Source organism: Anas platyrhynchos, chromosome 2 (assembly GCF_047663525.1).
Source record: "Anas platyrhynchos isolate ZD024472 breed Pekin duck chromosome 2, IASCAAS_PekinDuck_T2T, whole genome shotgun sequence".
In the NCBI taxonomy this organism is placed as follows: domain Eukaryota; kingdom Metazoa; phylum Chordata; class Aves; order Anseriformes; family Anatidae; genus Anas; species Anas platyrhynchos.
Genome location: NC_092588.1, coordinates 51,542,671 through 51,561,980, shown reverse-complemented (window position 1 = coordinate 51,561,980; position 19,310 = coordinate 51,542,671). Strand labels below are relative to the sequence as shown.

Sequence of the window (19,310 nt, the reverse complement as noted above, 5' to 3'; positions counted from 1 at the left end):
AAAGATTACTGGATAAAAGGTATAGAACAAAGGATTAGAGATAGTGTAGGATAAAAATTGCCTCCTGAAGAACAAAAGAGAATGATGCACAGATATTTTTGAAAAGGAAAAGAGGTTACTGCTTATGGCAGGGTTAGTTGATTTAAACATCCTAAAAATATTGAGGTATGAATAGGACTTTTAAAAATCAAGGGGCATGATGGAGTATAACTACTTAGTCCATCACGGCTATCACAAATTTCCCTGCTTTATGAAATGTGAAATTTTCCCAGTTGATTAAAATCTGATGTCACAGGGAAAGCTACAGATTTCTTACAATACTCCCTTGTTCTGACAATGCTTAAATAGGAAACAGAAGACCAATGGAACAGCTCAGTGCCATGCTGGTAGAAAAGTATGGCCACTAGTAACTGTGGCTATTTAAAATGTTTATTAGAGCATCTTTCAGTCTAATCTAATTTGGCACAAGAATTCTAAAAGTCAGCGAAGCTGTAATGCACAGACGGCTAGCAGACTAGAGCTATGTGCTCACTGTCAACACTGCAATTCAAAATTATGGGCAAACAGATTAGAGCTTCTACCAGATTCAAAACCTAGAAGAAACTGAAACATTTCCACCAGAACTACTTTATGCCAAGATTTTACATACATGTAATGTTAATGGAAAAAGTGGGGGAAATTAAAGACTACCTCAGAATAAGCTAGAGGAGCAGAGTGAAGAAAAGGAAAGGAAGTTACTTGCAGATAAATGAGAGAAAGGAAGAAAAGACTGGGCATATTCAGTAGGACAGGCTCTTCCTGTCCTTGTGCTAAACACTTCTTATGTTGCCTTCTCTGTTTCCTCATCATATACTCCAGGTGAGAGGGCATACTCTGCTCTTGCATTTTTATTTCCTTAAGTATGACAACCAATACTGTTCTAGGCCTTTCCTAAAACGTAAGTTAGTAGCATCTGACCCAAAAGCAATAACACACAATTCATCATTCAAAGCAGCTTAGAGAGCCAAAGCCCGAAGTCACGTACCAATTTTGGGGATCATGCATCCCTTGCTGCACTTCTGGTGTATTGTGAAGCAGAATTTTTTTATGCTTCTTAAGACATTGCAACTTAAAACCATATATGCATATCATAATTACGCTGTCTTCCAATAGACTCAGCACACTACTAATTGCAGTAAGAAATGTCTTCTATCCTTGCTGCATACAAAGCAAAGTCTGGTGAGTGAGCACCTCTGATTGACAGAAAAGCATTTTGTGAATGATTTGCTGGAAACAATCTCTCCTGGCTGGAGAGGGGGGAAAAAAATGTTTTATGATCTTTTTAAATTTGTTTTAATTGATTTTCATCAAATAAGCTGCAATAATGTTACATTCTAAATGAGGACATTGTTCTCAAGCACATAACTGTAGAAGTCAGATCACTTAGTAAAGGGCAAATCATCAAAGGATATGCAGCATCAAGAGTTAACTGTCAGCGCAGAGAAATCCCTAGCAATATTGTGTTTGGAAGTTTGAAGTTTTGTATTCCTAAAGACAATAGGGTGAGGAACTCCCTGTGATAACTGTAAAGGTCTCTTCATGCCATAGCAGTTCACCCATAAACAGAAACTTTACTTGCAAGGGACTTTAATGTTCCATATCATTCCTGGTGTTTTCTAATAGTGTTCAGATGAAATTACTGGCTCTCTGAGTGCCAGATCCCAGGGTGGAGAAACAATAGGGTGCCATAAATAAATAAATAAATAAACAAACAAACAAATAAATAAATAAATAAATAAGCAAACATTTTTTCAGGCAGCTTTCTGACTTGCCATTAAAACTAAATAAATAAATAAATAAAAGGATAGATAAATAAATAAACAAATAATCCCCCATCCTTCCTGAGTTTAGTGATGTTCCTCATGGAGTACTGAGATTTAAAATTACAACAGACAAGTCTTTTTTTGTTTTTACTTTTTGTTTCCTCAGACAAAATTTCTCTGCATTCAGATCAGCCTTCTCATTTAGTCCTCTACATTCATTTCTCCTTATTCCAGGAGTATTTCTAGCCAGAGCTTTTTGCTGATCTTTGAGTCTATTCCTAGCTTTTTCTCTCAAAGAGTGGGTGGCATTTCAGAAGACTGGGCTCATTTGCCCAGTCACAACAAAGGATAATAAAAATAACAAGCTCAAAAACTGAAGCTACTGGAATGTGCAGTACTCAGCATTAAAACAGCACAGAAGTGCATGTCTATTTATAGCTCTCGTTTTGAGAAACAGTGAAGCACACTTTGGGCACTAGGTACAATGGATCACCCAGGAAAATGAATGGTCTTGCATTTAGTGTGTGAATGCCTTTTTGTTTGTTTGTTGCAATATCAGTAATTGCTCACAAAAATGGGGCTTACTCAGAGGTTCAGTTATGTATTTCATGCACGTAAATGCCAGGGTTTACTTGCCAGTTTGGTCAGTGACTAAAACTTAGATGACTAAATAAAATGCTATGATTGCTGTAATTCAGATTTATTCATATATCACTGTCATTATACCTTTGCTGAGACATAGATATTGAGCATGATTGCACAAGCAAAGTGTTTCCAGTGTAGTAAGAGACCCATACTATCTCATTCATCAAGGGATGAGACTTTGAGGATAAAAGACTTCCAGTTTACTAGTATCTAATCTTTTTTTTTTTTTCCCATGTGCTTCATTATCCTTATTTGAGTCATGCTGAATTATACTTAATAAATTATGTTTTCTGGTTTCTCTCTTTATTTTCAAGTTTCTTTTCACAGTGTAGTTTTCCAGTTCAGTAGAATATGAGATAGATTGAAATGTCAGTGAGTAGAATGACTGTAGAGATAATGAAATTGCTGTTTGAAAGAAATAAAACTATGCTGCACATAACATGTAGAAGACATCTGCAAAGAGACTGCACCATTAGTAGCAGTCCAGAGATTTTGACGCTGTGTGTAACTGTAAGCCAAACCTTACTGTGCACCATGTGGACTGACAGAAGACAGCAGTCCTCCACATAGGAGCATGCAATTCAGAAATGCTACAAAAGCATATTTGATGGCCCAAGGTAGATATCTGTGGGGAACCGCATTCATGCTGTCTTTTGGTAAAGCTAGAAGAAAATCTAAGATTTCATAAATTTAGAAGGCAAGCTGTGTTCATAGACAAGACACACATTTATCCAATACACTCCTGAACAGAATGGCAAGCAGACGCAGAAAGTGAATTTGAGGTTCCCTGTGGGGTGTCATCACTTACCATTGGTGGACTAAAGTTCAAAAGTAGAAAATTGGTGAGTATGTTTTGCCACCATTATGAACAAACTCACAACACCTTCCTACTTTATAACAGCAACTTACTTAGATCAGATAAATATGGTAAAAGCAAATATAAGTGGAACCACTTATATCAAAGTTTTCTTTTTTTCTTATTTTTTTTTTTTAATTTCTAAGCTACATCTGACCTACAGGCTCTCTTGAGTTTATCTTCCAGCTTCAAAGGCACAAATCTTTGGAATTTGATGTCTCTGAATGAGATGCAGACCTTAGTTTTGTTGTAACTGCACATAACCATTGCAGTGAACAGGATATAAACAGATCCTTACTAAAAAGTATACAACTTATTTCTCCTGGTTTCTTGCAAAACAATGTCCCAAATAAAAATTATTAAATGATGATAATTAAATAATTAGTACAGCTATGTTTAATAGCTGTATCTCCTTGGGAGACCAAAATTGTGCTGGAAACAATATCTTATCCTATATAGATAACCTGTATTCTCTCCAGCTTTGTGTCCATTGCATTCTGTACTAATTAACAAATATTCATTCTCAGAACAGAAGACCATGAAAAATGCCCTATATCATCAGTGCAGAGGTCTGTCTAGCCCAGTCCTCTCTCTCCAACAGTGGCAACAGGAGATGCTGATTAGGAAGAACAGGTAAGCTGAGCTGCTCTCTGTGGGCTTGTCTCCTCCTGCTCCCCAGCACCCACAGTCCCTGGAGAGAGGCTGAGAGGGCTCAACCCTGCCTGTTCCCTGCAGTCCTCTGAGCATCTCCATGTACAACCATCTCTTTGCAAAACAGCTCAAGACTGTCCTGCTATTTTGAGATTGAAATTTATAATTGATCATGACAGGAAAGGTAGGATGAAAAGTGGGGAAAAAAGCACAGAAGAGAAACGAAAGAAAAAGTTTCTGACAAGACTCTGCAGTGGTGATTCAGCAAGGTACTCTCACTGGAAAAAAAAATCTGAACTGAAGCCAGATAATAAATACGGTCCCATGGATCCATTAAGGTATATTAATGCTGCCGCTTTTCCATCTGTTCCCTGAAGTTCCAAACCAAAAAACAAGTCATCTGCAGACTTGGCTCTCTCATTGTGTGAAATATTCATCTATTAAATTAATCTGGAGAAAATGGATCCATTTTGTCCCTGGTGGGACTTTGTTTTGTTTTAATAGGGTTACATACCATGGATTGTAGCCCACTGAGGCCACTGATAAATTACATGTGAATAAAAACAAAAACCAAATGAAACAGATAAATAATAACTGCATGTTATTTTTTGTTCCTCTAACAGAAATGCCTTCGGGATAACTGTAATTTTTTTCTGTGGTGTTGAGAAGGCTAGCAATTTACACTAACAAAATTGGCACAATAACCCTGGGAATCCTTATTTTTCTATGAGCAATACACAATGACAAAGTTTAATGCTAAATTTCCATGTCTTCAAACACCAACATATATTTCATCTGTGAAGCAAAATTACTGTTGCCAATATCACAGAGCAAAAAGGCTTATGTTTGACCTTGTTAAGCAAAAAAATTAAAATGTTCTTCAATCTCCCATGTCAGTAATTCCCGAAAGCTCTGTGTTGCAAAATTCCCTTCTGCCACCCTCTGATTACCACTGCTCCCTCAGATCATCATGGTGATGCAACCAACCTCTTGGGGCAATGGCAAGAGCTATTTCTAGTGCTTTTGAAAGATCTTTAAGCTCACAGTGTTCAATATAGTGCCTTAAAAGCAGCCTGGAAATATTTGTTCATGTGCTCAGCAAAGTAATGTTCCTTTTTGTGTTTCCACTTAGGACTAATCTGTATGATTTAATAATTATTAGGTGGAACACCCTCTAGCCTCCCTAGACACCCTACCAGAATTAGCACATACCCTCTGTAGAGAATAAATTGCTAAACAGCCACTTGCAGGGAAGATGTGGAATTTCTGTGGCTCACACAGTGTGTTCCCCACAACTCCTCTTGTGGTTCTCTTTCTGTAGATGATTAAATGCATTATCTTTTTCTTTTTTTTTTTTTCTTTTTTTTTTTTTTTTTTACAAAAGTACTTTCCAAACTGCTAATTAATTAAGCTGCATCCTCACATGTGATTACAGCACAGGACAGTGAGTCAGGCAGCTTAGGTTCCCTTTATGGCTATGCCATAGTTACCCTGCATTTTCCTGGGAAAATGTTCAGTGTCTCTGTTCTTAAAACACAGTGTTAGTGCAAGGATTAATGAAATATGCCTTTCCCATAGTTAGGTTTAACTTAGCTACACTATAATGTAAATGCATGCCTTTATACTATGACGTCAAAATGCAAATGACCATTAATCATTGTGCATTCTAGTGCTTTCCTGCTCCATATATTTTTGTTTAAATATATTCGAGCTTTTTTTTTTTTTTTTTTTTTTATGTGTGATTATTCTTGTCTTAACATTCTTAACCATAGAGGTATCAGAATTAGTATTTAAAATTATAACTTACTTGTCATATAGGTTATATGACTATATTCACTTACAGAGATTTAATTAGGTGAAACTAGCTCTTGTTCTTACTGGAGATCTTTAGAGCTGGTGTAAGTCAATAGACAACTGTTTACTCATGCAGCTGATCTAATTTTGATGTTACTAATTTATAAAACTGTCTCTATTAAAATAGGAAAATCTCTTGAGCAGAAGTCACTTCATTCTGTGATAACTTAAAGATCTAGAAGGATTGACCAAAACTAAGAATGCAGCATTTCACATTTCTTATTCATGACCATGACAATTTTTCAGTTTATTCAAAAATGAGAAATGAGTGAAGTTCCGTGGTCAGCTTAAGCATACTTGGCTATACAGTGATGGCAATATGCTCACAGCATTTGCAAAAGTAACACACAGGGTGATTGGATGGATCCACCAAACACAGCGCAGACCCACTACTTGAACGCCTACATCATCATGCATCTAATCATACAGAGGTCACAATATTTTTTTTTATCCTCACCTCTCTTCAGTATACACACTGAAATTTCAGAGAAGTTCTGAGCTATCATGTTTGCATGACAAATACGTGAATAAGACTCCTCCAGTGACCTCTATTACTATTTTAGTGATGATATTATCACTGTGCAGGAATGAGCAGATAAGAACAGTTTCTTCATTTCTGCATGGGAAAGGCAGAAAGTTTAGTATCTTCAGGAATTTAAGTAATCAAACCGCAGAAAGCCAAAGTAGGATGGAGATATAATACATGAATATTTCAGAAATGCACTCCTCTCCTCTAGCTGGGCAGGAGAAACTGAGGTTTCCCTTTTCAGTATAGATATGGGAAATCCAGTTCCTTGTTAGTGCTGTTGGCTGCTTAATTTTAAAAACCACAGCTCTTGATTTTAGAAGTTGTAGAACGCAATCAATGCTAGACAGCTGACATTGACTTGTCTCTAGATATGTGCCTGAGAAACATCAAAGGCTCGTGCTAACATACCCCTACCTTGCTTCATCAATTTTTATACATAACTCTAAGAACAGAACTCAAAGTCAGGATCGATTAAGAGAGCAGCACTCTGGTGACTAGTTCACTCAGTACAACTTCCCGATACTACAGCAGAGTTTTGCTTTACTGCTGCTTTCTGGGAAACAGACTGTTATGAAATGGCACAATGGAAGAAATCATTGGCATGGTTACAGGGAAATACCAACTATACCTTACGTAAAGCCTTCCCAAGAAATTGAACAATTTGCAGGCAAAAAAAATGTTACAAAAATCCAATAAATCTGTCTTGTTAATGAATTTGTCTTCAAATATTTTACTAAAGTAGAACTGTAATGACGAAGATAGATGCATCACCACCTTCAGCAAAATGAATTTTGCTGTTCATAGCATGTAAAAAAACATTAATTGAACAGTGATGAAAGAGGCGGGGCTATGTGCGTTTTCTAAAACACTATGTATAAGTCCTTATGCATACAGATGCTAAAGTATTTGACTGGCCCTAGAAAACTAATTTTTAAAAGGATAATGTTGTAAAACTCTGTCTGGTTTGCTTTTTACATAACAAAATTTCTTCTTTATATTTTTTTCATTATAACCCTAATTGCATAATATGGGGTATACAAATAAGTATTATAATTTTAATAATTATTTTAATTATAATTTTAAGCCTCATCTTTCCTATACAAAATGCAAATATCCCAGTTCTGTTTTTTCAGAAGCATCAGGATAGACACATACATACAGAAAATATTTGTTGCTGTCCATCACTTACTATTCCTCCCTTTCCATGCTGCAGAGACCAATTCCCATTTTCAGTTTGTGCTTTGAGAAACATTTCAGAGAAACAGTCGGTTCCTCCTAATGTTACTTTTCCTTAATTGACCACATTACCACCCCTTCATATGTAATTTTAACTTACTGCCTCATAAAAATAACAAAAACCACCAATAAATAAATAAATAAAAATAGCATTCAGCTTCAGTGTCAGCTGTCCCAGCTGAAGCATTTAGATCAACATGGCATGAAGGAGCATTAACTTAAAATATGAATAAAAATATATGAGCTTTTTCTTAAAGTAAAACTCCAGAAAACCCTGTTGTGGTAGACAGATTAAGGAAGATTCCTTTTGTACACATAACTAACATGGGAATAGTATATTGGAAGTCCAATCTGGAATAACGAGAACCAACTTTTGAACTCCCAGAAAATCAGTGATGGTCATTATGAAGCAAGCAGCTATGCAAAGCTGTCTAAAGATTTTTTCTACACTTTGTGTCTTGTTTAAGATAAAAGAATCCACAGTAAATCACTAAATTAAAAGAAAAAAGAAAAAAAAAAAAAGAGCCATGTTAAAGTTCATCAGATATGATGTATAGTTAAGTTAGACCTGGGACTGAAATATGTGAGGTTATATTTAACAAATATGGATGTTTTGATTCATATGCTAATTAAAGAACTTTGAAACACCACCAATTGCCATGACACCTGATTTCTAATCTCTTCACATAAGTAGCCTTGCTACTTAACAGGTTTGTAAAGGACAAGCACGTGTGTTTCAATGTTGTTTTTCATCTCCATTTGAAAAGTCAAAGAAAGCATAACAACACAGATTTTCCTCTAATTCTGTTTATTTTCTGTCTTATGAATATTTTTATATTATAAAAGCAGTGGCTATGTTATGATGTTACTGCTAAATCCCACTCATTTACTCGTATTACCAGATGCACACACAGAAGCACACAAAAACCTCACCTTTATAGTGGAAAAAAAAAAAAAAGACCATAATCCTTCTGGGAATAGAAAACACAGAGACTAAATCAAGCATTATCCTGCTGAAGATTGTTTTTCATGATGCATAATATTATTTTTAAGCAAACAGACCTCAAGTCCCAGTGAAAATTTTCCTGACACAAAAGGCAGCCTCTTCTCAGTCTTTTTATATGGGAGGCTTTAGTACTGAGCAGTACAAAGTTCACATGCCCTTGTCCTTGACTTTCTTGTGACTTTGTAGCACTCTGTTTTCAGACCATCCAGATGCTTCTTGCATGCACCAGCTCTTTGTTGTGATGAGCCTCTCTGCCCTCCACCACCCAAGCATCTTTTCATCGAAATAACAAATTAAAGGTGAGTAAGAGATGCCTTCTCCTCTCTCTCCCCCTCCACAAAAAAAAAAAAAAAAAAAAAAAAAAAAAAAAAAAAAAGGAGAAATACAGTAGTTCTGCTTTCACTTTTTTTTTTTTTTCACACTTACAGAAAATATATTGCACGCCACTACCTAAAAAAAAGGAATGAAGGGATGAGGAAATCTAGGTGCAAAGCTAGGATGACATTTTTCTGTGTACTTCTCCACTCTATGTCCTTTGATATAATCAGGGGAAAATTCTGTGCTTAACACAGCTTCCTTTTAAAACTTAACATAACCCAAGTTCACATTAAACTGGTCCAAAATTAACTTCAAAGTTTTTCAAATTCTGTCCAACTTTGTCCTGGCTAATTTAAGCTGGAAGCTAGCAATGAAATCCTATACCAGAAGAGTTTTGTGTGATTTGTACTTCAAAGGGAAATTTTGTACTTTCCAGGGCTCTGTGGTTCTACTCCCTTATGCTATAATGGTGTATGCCCTCATCATCCCGGGACAAGAACCCCTAGTTTACAAATCCCATTCCTCTCAGTTACAGTCCCCTTGGACTTAGCCAGAAAAGGCTGTTCTAAATTTTTGTGAAATCTTTATTGGTTCATTTTGAAGCAATAGCCACTGAATTTGTCACACAAAGATTGTTCACCATGCTACTGCCACAGTGATTACTAATTAAAATTATGCAAATTTACTTTAATATTAGCAACAACTTTTCCTTTTCATCTCAGTAAGAGTTACTAGTGGTTCTTTGTGGGTTTATTCTCCTTATATATGACAGTCACAGATACTCTTGTCGAGCTTTCAGCTCAATCAATATATCTACTGACTTGTGCTTCTGAAACAATAGGCTAATAAAGGTTTTCACTCCCAATCTCAAAATCTGGGCCCACTGACCTATATATAAACACTCTTTTGCCAGATTTGTGAGTTCAAAGCATGCCTCTTGGCATAATAACAATGTTCTTAGCTACCTTATGTAGACTAGCATAGCCCCACCAAACCCAAGTGGGCTAGCTGCTCATGGGTTCACTGTCTGCAGACTCCCCACGGTTTCTCTTGTTGTAATTTCACTTTACTGGTTGCAACACATTTAAAAAATAAAACAATAAAGAAAGAAAGAAAATCAGGATATTATTTCTGATCAAACTGGTCTTTCCAGAGTATTTGAAAAGTTCTATGGAGCTATTATCTACCTGAAAATAAATAAATAAATAAATAAAAAGTATTTTAGTCCTGGGTACTCCAAGTACTGAAGGGTATCCTGTAGAAATACAGGTATGTTGGGCTAAGATGTAAAATGTTTTCTTAATTGCTTCTTCAGCAACTAGGAGAATAAATTTTCCTTTAACTAACAGAACTAAACACATAGAAGTGAAGGAGAAATCTGGCCCACTTTGCCTTGTGCACAATTCTTATTACTTATTACTAGTCCAGTTAAAGCTTTGTTTAATGGCTGATGTGTATCTCTACTGGATTTCAGTTTCATCATTTTCAGTTTTCCATATGTATTCATCTAACCCCAAGAGCAATTACGCAAATAAACATTTTTAGCTCTCAGCTTGATATATGTATTTTGCCTGATTAATTTTCAAAATACCTATTGGTACTTAAGCCAAACAGCCTGCTATTTCCATACAATCATCCAGTTTGTACACCAGCACTTTATAAACCTTTAAATAACATCTTCCATGTTTATTTTTCTTAGAGAGAAAATCCCATTTGATAAATGTGGAACTTTATTTTTATACACATTTTACTACTGAGAGGGTAACTGTGCTCTTTTCTAAATCATATTGACTTATTTATTTACTTATTATTATTATGGGAAGAGAAGTAGTTAAAATAATACTAAAATATGTGCCATTTTTGGTGTGGGCTTTATCTACATAGCTTAAACTATATAGGCATCATTTCATTGTCTGATGGTACTGGAGAAAGCCTACAGTTATGATGATAGGAAGGGCAGAAAAAAAGGCACTTCTGTGGAGTTGCAGCCAATATTTTGTTCTCAATCTGATCTCCTAAAAGATGCTTACCTCTTTTCTGATGGCATTTGGCAACTTCCACTGTATGTCTTTCTTCAGGTGCTTAGTTTCTTGGAATGAATGGAGAATGTTTCTAAAGGATGTACACAGACAAAATATACTTCCCTCCTACCCAAGAAGTGGCATTCCCACCTCCTTTTTCAGGAAGAGAATACAAATTCAAGGTAGATAGAGGGAAAATGACACTGACAGCAGCCTCCTTTGTCATTCAGCAGCAAGGCAGCATCCTGACATTCAGTCAGGGCTCCCCAGAGTTCAGACATGAAACCCATAAAGACATCTATCCTAATTTTGTCAGACCTGCTCTCTCTCTCGCTAGTCACAAAGCACCCTCAGGTCTTCAGTGGTTATTGTATTCACCACAGCTCCTCACAGGTGACACTTCAGGATATGGTCCTGATGCCATGGGCAGTGAGTTAGCTCACAGCCTTCTCCTTGAAATCAGAATTATTTATATGGCTGCATGATGGCTCTGAGAGGGCCTCCATGCCTCCGAGGAAGCAACCATGATTTTATCGTGTATAACCTTTAATCCAGGACACATTAACAGTGCAGCAAGAGCAGGCCTAGAGGCTCTGTGTGTTCAAATATTTATGCTTCCTGGGTGAGTCTGGCAAGAAGTGCTGCCAAATGTACTGCTATCAGTGTCCTGTGCTGGCTAATTGAAAATTAACTTGGGCACTGCCTACATGAGTTACAGCAGCATATTTGATTGAAATGGTTTTGCCCCTCCAGGCAGGATAAGGAGCTCATGGGGAAGGTGGAGAAGAGATGAATCATTTTTGTGCCCTTCAAAACCTGAGCTACCTTGCCTTGTCAGCTGGAGAGACTGCCAGTGCAATTTAGGCAGCCCTGCAGCAATGCTGGTGAGAGCACCTTAAAAAAGGGGGATGTGAAAGTGGACCCTAGCCAGCATTTTGCACTGTACCTGTGCTGGGAATGCCATTAGCAGCTGTGGGGAAGATGCACAGGGGCTGCTGTCTTACCCCCATGCCCACAAGGCACTTGGAGACCTGTGGCATTAAAGCAGCACTTTACAGTTGTAGATTAAAATTAGGGGCATCCTTCCCATGGCTTTGTAACTGGGACAATAGTTTTCAGGAACAGACAGAAACACTTATTAACAACAACAAAAACTAAAGAAGTGGGAGGGGAAAAGAAAGGGCTGTGTAAGTTTTGTTGTTTTATCTACACGGTTTTCGCTGGGTGTTAATTCCTAAATTGCACCCTGATCTTTTTGTTTGTTTATTTCCTCTTGAGGAAAAACATTTCATTATCATTTCAAAAGATCACAAGTAAGCCTGAAAAAGTACTGAGCATCTCGGAGTATATTTATTTATGGACTTGCTCCAGCTGAACACAAACTTGTAAAACGGATTCTCTCATTTCCTGGTGCCCTTCTAATTACTTGCACAGAAGTATCAGGCAAAATGAAAGCTTCACTGGAGTTCAACAGAAAGCCAGTAAAGTCCCCTGCCACAGGAATGATCTGGCGTATAGGAAATCAAGGTTACTGTTCCTTGATTATTTAAACAGAGCACAGCCTACTTTGCTCTCAAGTCTCTCGTGTAAGCAGTTTAAATGTCAGTCCCTGCACTGCCAAACCACGTTTTATGTTTGAGTAGCTCTCACCACTCACTCTGCTGCTTCTCTGGCAAATAGCTTCACTTTGCCGTGCCTATTTTGGGAGCACGAGGCGTATCAAGAAATGGGTTCTTAAACAGAAACAAAAAGAAACAAAGCGAGAAGTTTCCCCTGCGGCCGCGCAGTGCCCTGTAGGATTATCTCAGGTTTCTAGTTTCCTAGGAACGTAGTAACTTCCCCATGGGTTGTTTTGTGGGCGGTGTTTTTGAATATATGCTAATTCAGCTTTCCTGACAGGGAGACGCGCTGTGCCGGAGCTACGCTGCTCTCCTGACAGCAAACGGTGCCGAGAGGCGGCTGCGGGTCAGGCCGCGTGCTCGCTTGCGTGACAGGAGCCCTCACCGGCTGCCTTTGTCACCGACATGTGCCTATGACCATGGAGATGAAGGACTCGGGCAGCGTGGTCCTGACAGCCTACCATCCCCACAGCCCCGCCAGGATCCCTGGCATGGAGCAGAGCTTCGTGCAGGATGTCCCCTCCAGCCGCTCGCCCAGCAGCAGGTAAAGACGGAGGGTCGGGGCTGTTGTGTGCGGGTTGGGTTGTGCGCTTCGAGGCCGACCGGTGGCTCGGCCACTTGGTAAGCACTGTGCTCTCACACGTTTCTTGCCTCCAGCCAGGAAAGTGATTCAGCCTGGCGCTACTGGGAGTGGAACATTCAAGTGCTTGTTTTAAACTGTGTAAATGACAGATTGAGCCCGTTTCCCGCCCGGGAATCCCAACAACACAATCCCCAGGCACACGACACGTGTGCCAGGCTTCTGCTCAGGTCCTTTAGGGAAGCCAGAGAGCTGGAGTGACTGAGGCTGGCTCCCAGAAAACTGATCCTGGCTTTGGATTAGGCAATTATTTGATTCCTTCCCCACTCACCCCCTGGGTCAGGTCCAGCCCTTGCCTTTTTGTGGACCTGCAGTTGCTGCTTTGCACACCCCCATACACACAATGGGAGCCCGCATCGTCAGAGAACTAGTCTAAATAAGAAAATTCCTTTGTGTTGCAGGAAACTAAGTATTGTCTTAATTAATGCAGTGGTGTGTATGTTTACTTCCCTGCTCTGTATGAATGCATGCATTTGCGCAGTTCAAAATTTTGCACGGTTGGGCAATTTCATTGTTTTAGAAAAATCTGACCTTTCTCCTAAACATAAGTGTCTGTTCTGTGTAGTTTTCTCCAGCAAAAGTAGTGTGGAAGTTCATACTGTAAAAAGTTGAACAAAGTAGAAAACATTTTTCTGTGGCTTGACCAAAAGAAACCAAAACTGAAGTCTGAGGAAACAGTAGATAAAATTGTCCACAGGAATTAAGTCTGTGTCTCCTGTTAATACAAATAATGATATTTACTTCATATTGTTTATTTATAGCCTGATGGTTATTTTATTTTCATTGTCATTATTTAGGTTAGCTGCATCTTCCTGTTCTTTGTGTATTTCCCTGGCTGTCTCATAAAGATAACTTCTTTGTTCTGTTAAACTGTTGTTTGAGAGCAGCACCAAAATACACAATTTCATGTTAAGAAAAGAAACAGAGCCTGGGCTTTTAGACGCAGTTGGAATGGCATTTGTTACTCAAATCAGAGAGCAGTGGTTTGGCATTGAGTTAGTGGGGAACATGTCATTTCTTCCCCAAGGAAGAATGCTAAACTGAGCCTCCCTTTCAGCCTGAGCAACGGAAATGTGGTGTTTTTCTGTGTTACTGGTAGGTGTGCTCATTGTTTTAAAATGCTCTTGAAACTTAAGGCCAGAATGTCTGAGGGTTTAAATCACATACACATCACCTAAGAAAAGGAGAAGTGCAAATTGTAGTTAAAAAAAAAAAAAAAAAAAAAAAAAAAAAAAAAAAAGAGGATCCTGGCATTTTGATGAGAAACATATTTTGGAAGCTCCTGCCACGAGGCAAAGTCATGTGTCTCTCTGTATAGTCTCTCAGTATATCTGTGTGTCTAGAAGGTTTTGGTGCTGTCTTCCCTTTCTTGTCTTCAACTTCCTGCAGCTGTCTAATAGCAATAGCCAAATTCTGCCATATAGGCAGTCAGTGACCATCTGAGTTTCCAAAGGCTGTTCAGGAGAGGGATTTTATTAACCCAGCATGCAGTCCTCTGGAATGCAGAGTCCATGAAGGCAAATGTACTGAGCTTTTTAGCAAATAGTAAAATAGGCTCTTACTTAATCCCTACTCCATCTTCTAAGAACTGTTTCCTGGACTGCATTTTCTATATAGTTTCCTCTGCCGCCATCCTAATGCAAGCGGCTTTACTATAACCTCTGTCTGGTGTTCCTTGATCCCAGAGCAGCCGCCCGCACTACAGCATGTCAGTTCCTTAACTCTAGCAGAATGATTTGAAAAAGCATGCAACAAACAGAAAAGTTATCTATTTTTCATTTAATAACAAATAACAACTAGAACCCAGAGCGTGACTTTCCCCTAAATTCTGTTGGCTTTATTTAAATGTAGCTCTAACAAAGTCCATATTTCAGATATGTATCTGTATGAATCAGTCTTGGATTTTAGCCTTTGATCTGATAGACTACTGGTCAGTTCTCTCTCAGCTTAGCAATCAAGATCTTTTATTTTCTTTCATCTCCCCAAAATATGTCTCTAGCTTTGGAGTGATGCTCCATTCATATCAGAAGAACAACTCCACTTGCCAGACTTGGATGTGAGTCTCTCCTAGCTATGTTTTCTCTTACACTTTCACTTTGGGAACCTTCTAAGCGGAGGTTTCTCACAGAAAGGGGAAGCTAATGCAGCCTCTGTTGGCATTAAACTGCTCTGCTTCCCACTATTTAAGGAGGCCCTGATTAAAAAATAAATAAATAAATAAAAAGAGGAGGAAACACTTAGGTACCGTGAACCTCAGAATAAATCAGCAAACATAATTATTCTTGCCAACCCAGGTATGCAGCTGAGAAGTTCACGGACACAAAAGTTTACACTAATAAAGTAACTTAGATGCATCAGACCACTTAGCTTCAAATTCATCTACAATTCTTGAAGGGTCAATCAAGTGGATATCCTGTGTGCATGTCTGAAGCATACCTGTGCAGCATTAGCATCAACACAAAATATAGCAGCCATAAGTATTTTCATTTGTAAACCCAATGAATGGATGTCTGCCAAGTTATAGCTTAGGTGATACTGGTGGTGGACGGTACGGAGATCAGGACAAGATGTGTTTTAGTTACTTTGAGTGGAAGATACACCATTGTGCAAAGAAGGATAGTAAATTCATATGTGTAACAAATGGGAGAACGGAATGAAAATTTGACTACACAGTGATACCATCACTGATCTGCAAAGGGAGAATTCTATCTTCTAAATTTACTGTTTTGTACTATTAATAAAAGTGTTAAGAAGAGAGGCCACTAATTCCATCCATTCTCCAGAACAAGAGAGTGTCAGGGGGACTAAAGATAGCTGTATTTAAATATCTCCTCTTCAGGGGTCTGTATCATTCATTCATTTCTATCATTATCCTATTTTTCCACCCCCAGACTTAACTTCACCAGTTTCACAAATGGGGTGAGCTCTGAAAACTGTACTGCTGACATTGTTAGAGGTGCAGGAGAATTCTCCATCCTCATCTTCCTTTAATTCTGTTAATGCAGCTATCAAGTTCATTTTTCTCATGTGACATTTAGGGCTCTTCACTATCCTTGTCATCCATGTTACATGATTGCAATTGTTTACAGCATTCATATTATTCATATCTTTTTGTAATTTATTGCCATTGAGAACTAGATATTGGCAGGGTCTCTGTTTTCTTTCACTATTAGCAGTTAGTCTAATTCTGCAGCATATAAGGACAGTGGGGAAGGCTTCTGCATTTGTGACACTCACTTGTTTTTAATGCCATGAATTATGAATATCCATAATGAATATTAGAATTCAGATAACACAAGTACCAGTACCAAACACCTCAGAATATCACACTACCCCTTTCATTACAGACACCAGCCCAATGCAAAGGTGAAAGTGTTTATTTGAGTTTAGCACTGGTCACCTTTTCCATCCCAGCTTCAGAGAGTGAAAGACTTTACAGCTGTGCACAAATACTGTTCCTAGATTATATACAGGAAAAGTGGTGCCACAGCCATTCATCACATCTCTTTTTTATCTTGCTTGGTAGAAGTGAGAAGTGAGGAGGAGTTATTCCTGTGCTCAGAGGAAACAGGAATGACCTCTCTACCAAATGGCCAGTGAGCTCTCTAAGGTAATTATGCAATTAGGAGAGTACAAAGCATTCCTGGGTGAGTCATGCTCAAGCTTTCCTTGACTCAAGTATGAGAGTTAGTGAGTTCCTCAGCCCGTTTGTTACTGGCATATCTACCAGCAAAGAACTCATCCTGCACTGAAATTCACAAATATTTCCATTGCAATGTGTGGCTTAAGCTTGTATGGGCATGACATCAGAACATGGGCATGACATCGGGGGACAGAAAAGGCACATTAACAGGCTTTGTTTCTGCAGAATGGGTTAGAGCAGATATAAAGCACACATCCTCATGATGAATAATCATGCATCCTACCAAACTTATGCACATGCTACAAAGGATAGAATGGATTTCAGCACCACTGAGCAATGCAGCCAGGACTCCTTTCACAGCTTCTCTCCTAGTCAAGAGAAAGTCAGTCATTTCCAGTTGTTTCAGGCTGTCCAATCTCTACATGTTCAGCATGTCTGCCTACTCCTGACATCAGGGGGGGACTTTCAGGCAGGCATCTCTAAACTGTAGACTCAAATAAGAACCGGAAAAAGTTCTGAAATTTTTATGTCACCTTGAATTACCTGTTGACAACTTCAAGGGTCCCTGCTCTGCAAATCTTGGACTTGGGGGCCAGTAGTAAAATCATTGCACCAGACAAGCACAACAGAAGATATTTGTGCAATATTCACCCCTCTTGCTAGCCCCAAGATACTACAGAGACATGTTAGGGTGAGGTAAAATGTCCTGAAATAATGACAGTTGTATCTGGAAGGAGTAAAACTAGAGGAGAAGCCCTTATGCACCAAAACTTAGCTTGTGACAAGAGGAACTGCATGGGCAGTTCAGGTTTTATCCTAACAGAAGCAGATTTTGTCACAGTGAAGTAAGGTCTGTATGCCCTGAGGCTGGGTGATCTGGGTTTAATTTCTGTCAGGCTGATTGAACAGCTCCCCTGCTCAGCTGTATACAAGTGATGTCAAGAATGTCTTCTAAGTGATGCAGGATAAACAACCTTAACTATGTTGGATGTTTATCTCGCTCTACCATAAACTTCCCCAGAAGACAAAAATAAAGGGCTGGCTCCTTTTCCACAGTAAATCTTGCAATGGCTTGAGCCTCTTGCAGTAACTTGGACTCAAAACGACGAAATTAAAATTTTAAAAGTGGTAAAAGAAAACTCCATGAAACAGTAGTCTAGGAAAATACTGTACTGGCACAGACTGGGCAAGAAGTATGTTTTGTGGAAAAATTAATACTTTTTATAATTTCCACCAGCTTCCCAAAATATGGTTTTAAAAGTATGTTTTTTATAGATGCTAGGAATTATGATTCTTAATAAAGCATTTAGTGAGAGGATGCATATAAATAAGTCAGACAATAGTAGACACGCTTTTCCTGTAGGTTTTAGAAATACCTACAGAATGTCCTCTGGGAGCCTCACTGCGGAATGTAATATTTATAGCCAGTTCCTCATGTTATGGTTGAAACTAGAGTTGGCTTCTCTGGTTTCTTTTTAGTTTGGTGCTCCTGCTGCTCTCCCTGGTACCTCCATATGCAGAGTTGATGGAAAACATCTGGCACTGTCCCTTTGATCATTTTGTTTGGTTGAGCATTTAGCCAGCTGCCCCATTCATTTTTAACTAAGTCACTTATCTCTGATTACATGAGGACTGGAACTGCCTGCAAAAAACATAAGACCTGAAAGCCCTGCATGCCCTACACAGACACCTTCAGATTGCATCTGGCACACTGACAGCACTGGCATAGCAAACAGCCAGGAGTCAAGAACTGTGAAGTGTTATTTTTGCACAGAAGATCAAAATAATTCAGTGTAAATGAGTGGAAAATGTGCAGCAGTGGGGACTGCAAGACACAATTATGGAATACTGGTAAAAGTCCTAGGTCGGACAGTATCTGAAAAGCATCTGGTTAGCACCATACAAATATAGAATCACATCCGGACATAGTGCTGAGTATCCATAGCAAAGGATCAAGTTAATGTCCTGGATTTTGGCTAACCACAGTACTAGCAGCCACTTGGCCCTAAGCAGTGCTTTGCTCTGGCTGGCAGGCAGCACATCTGCCATCAGGGTGCGACCATGTGCAGCCTTCAGATACCATCATTTTGGGTGTTTTAAAAGAACAAGAGGGGAACCAGAAGAGCCAGTGACCCAGCTGACAACTAAAGCATCCTCCCCAGGTTGTTGGCCCATTTGCCAGCCTTCTTTCTCTCTCTGTAGCAATAGTCCCCATCATGGTCCTCTGAGTCCTGCTGTGTGTAACAGGGACTCTGAAGGGAGAGGCAAAAAAAGAAAACAAGGGACTGAAGGGAAAAGGGTAACAAAGGAAAGAAGAAGGACCTGATTCTCCTCTTTTGTGTAAATAAAAGGAATGAGAAAATAAACCTCTACCAAAAAGACATTGTGTGGTAGAGCCATTTAGAGTCAACCCCCACGTCCTACCAGAGACATGTGGCAAGGGGGTTCCAAATGACATTTGAGGTGTTGCTTTGGAAGTCAAAAGCTGAA

General features: G+C 38.8%; 1 protein-coding gene across 2 annotated transcripts in view; it reads left to right on the top strand.

Annotated features, from left to right (window-relative positions):
- The first annotated feature begins 12,586 nt into the window (after positions 1 to 12,586).
- The window catches only part of ARHGAP28 (Rho GTPase activating protein 28), a 77,790-nt gene continuing 71,066 nt past the window's right edge, over positions 12,587 to 19,310 (top strand). Inside the window, exons 1-2 of one of the 2 annotated variants that reach the window (XM_038173916.2) lie at positions 12,587 to 12,726; positions 12,818 to 13,081. In XM_038173916.2, the coding sequence (XP_038029844.1) occupies positions 12,951 to 13,081 (131 nt within the window). In that variant the 5' untranslated portion in view covers positions 12,587 to 12,726; positions 12,818 to 12,950. Of the gene's footprint in view, positions 12,727 to 12,817; positions 13,082 to 19,310 lie in introns of those variants that run through there. The other variant, XM_038173918.2, reaches the window with a different exon arrangement.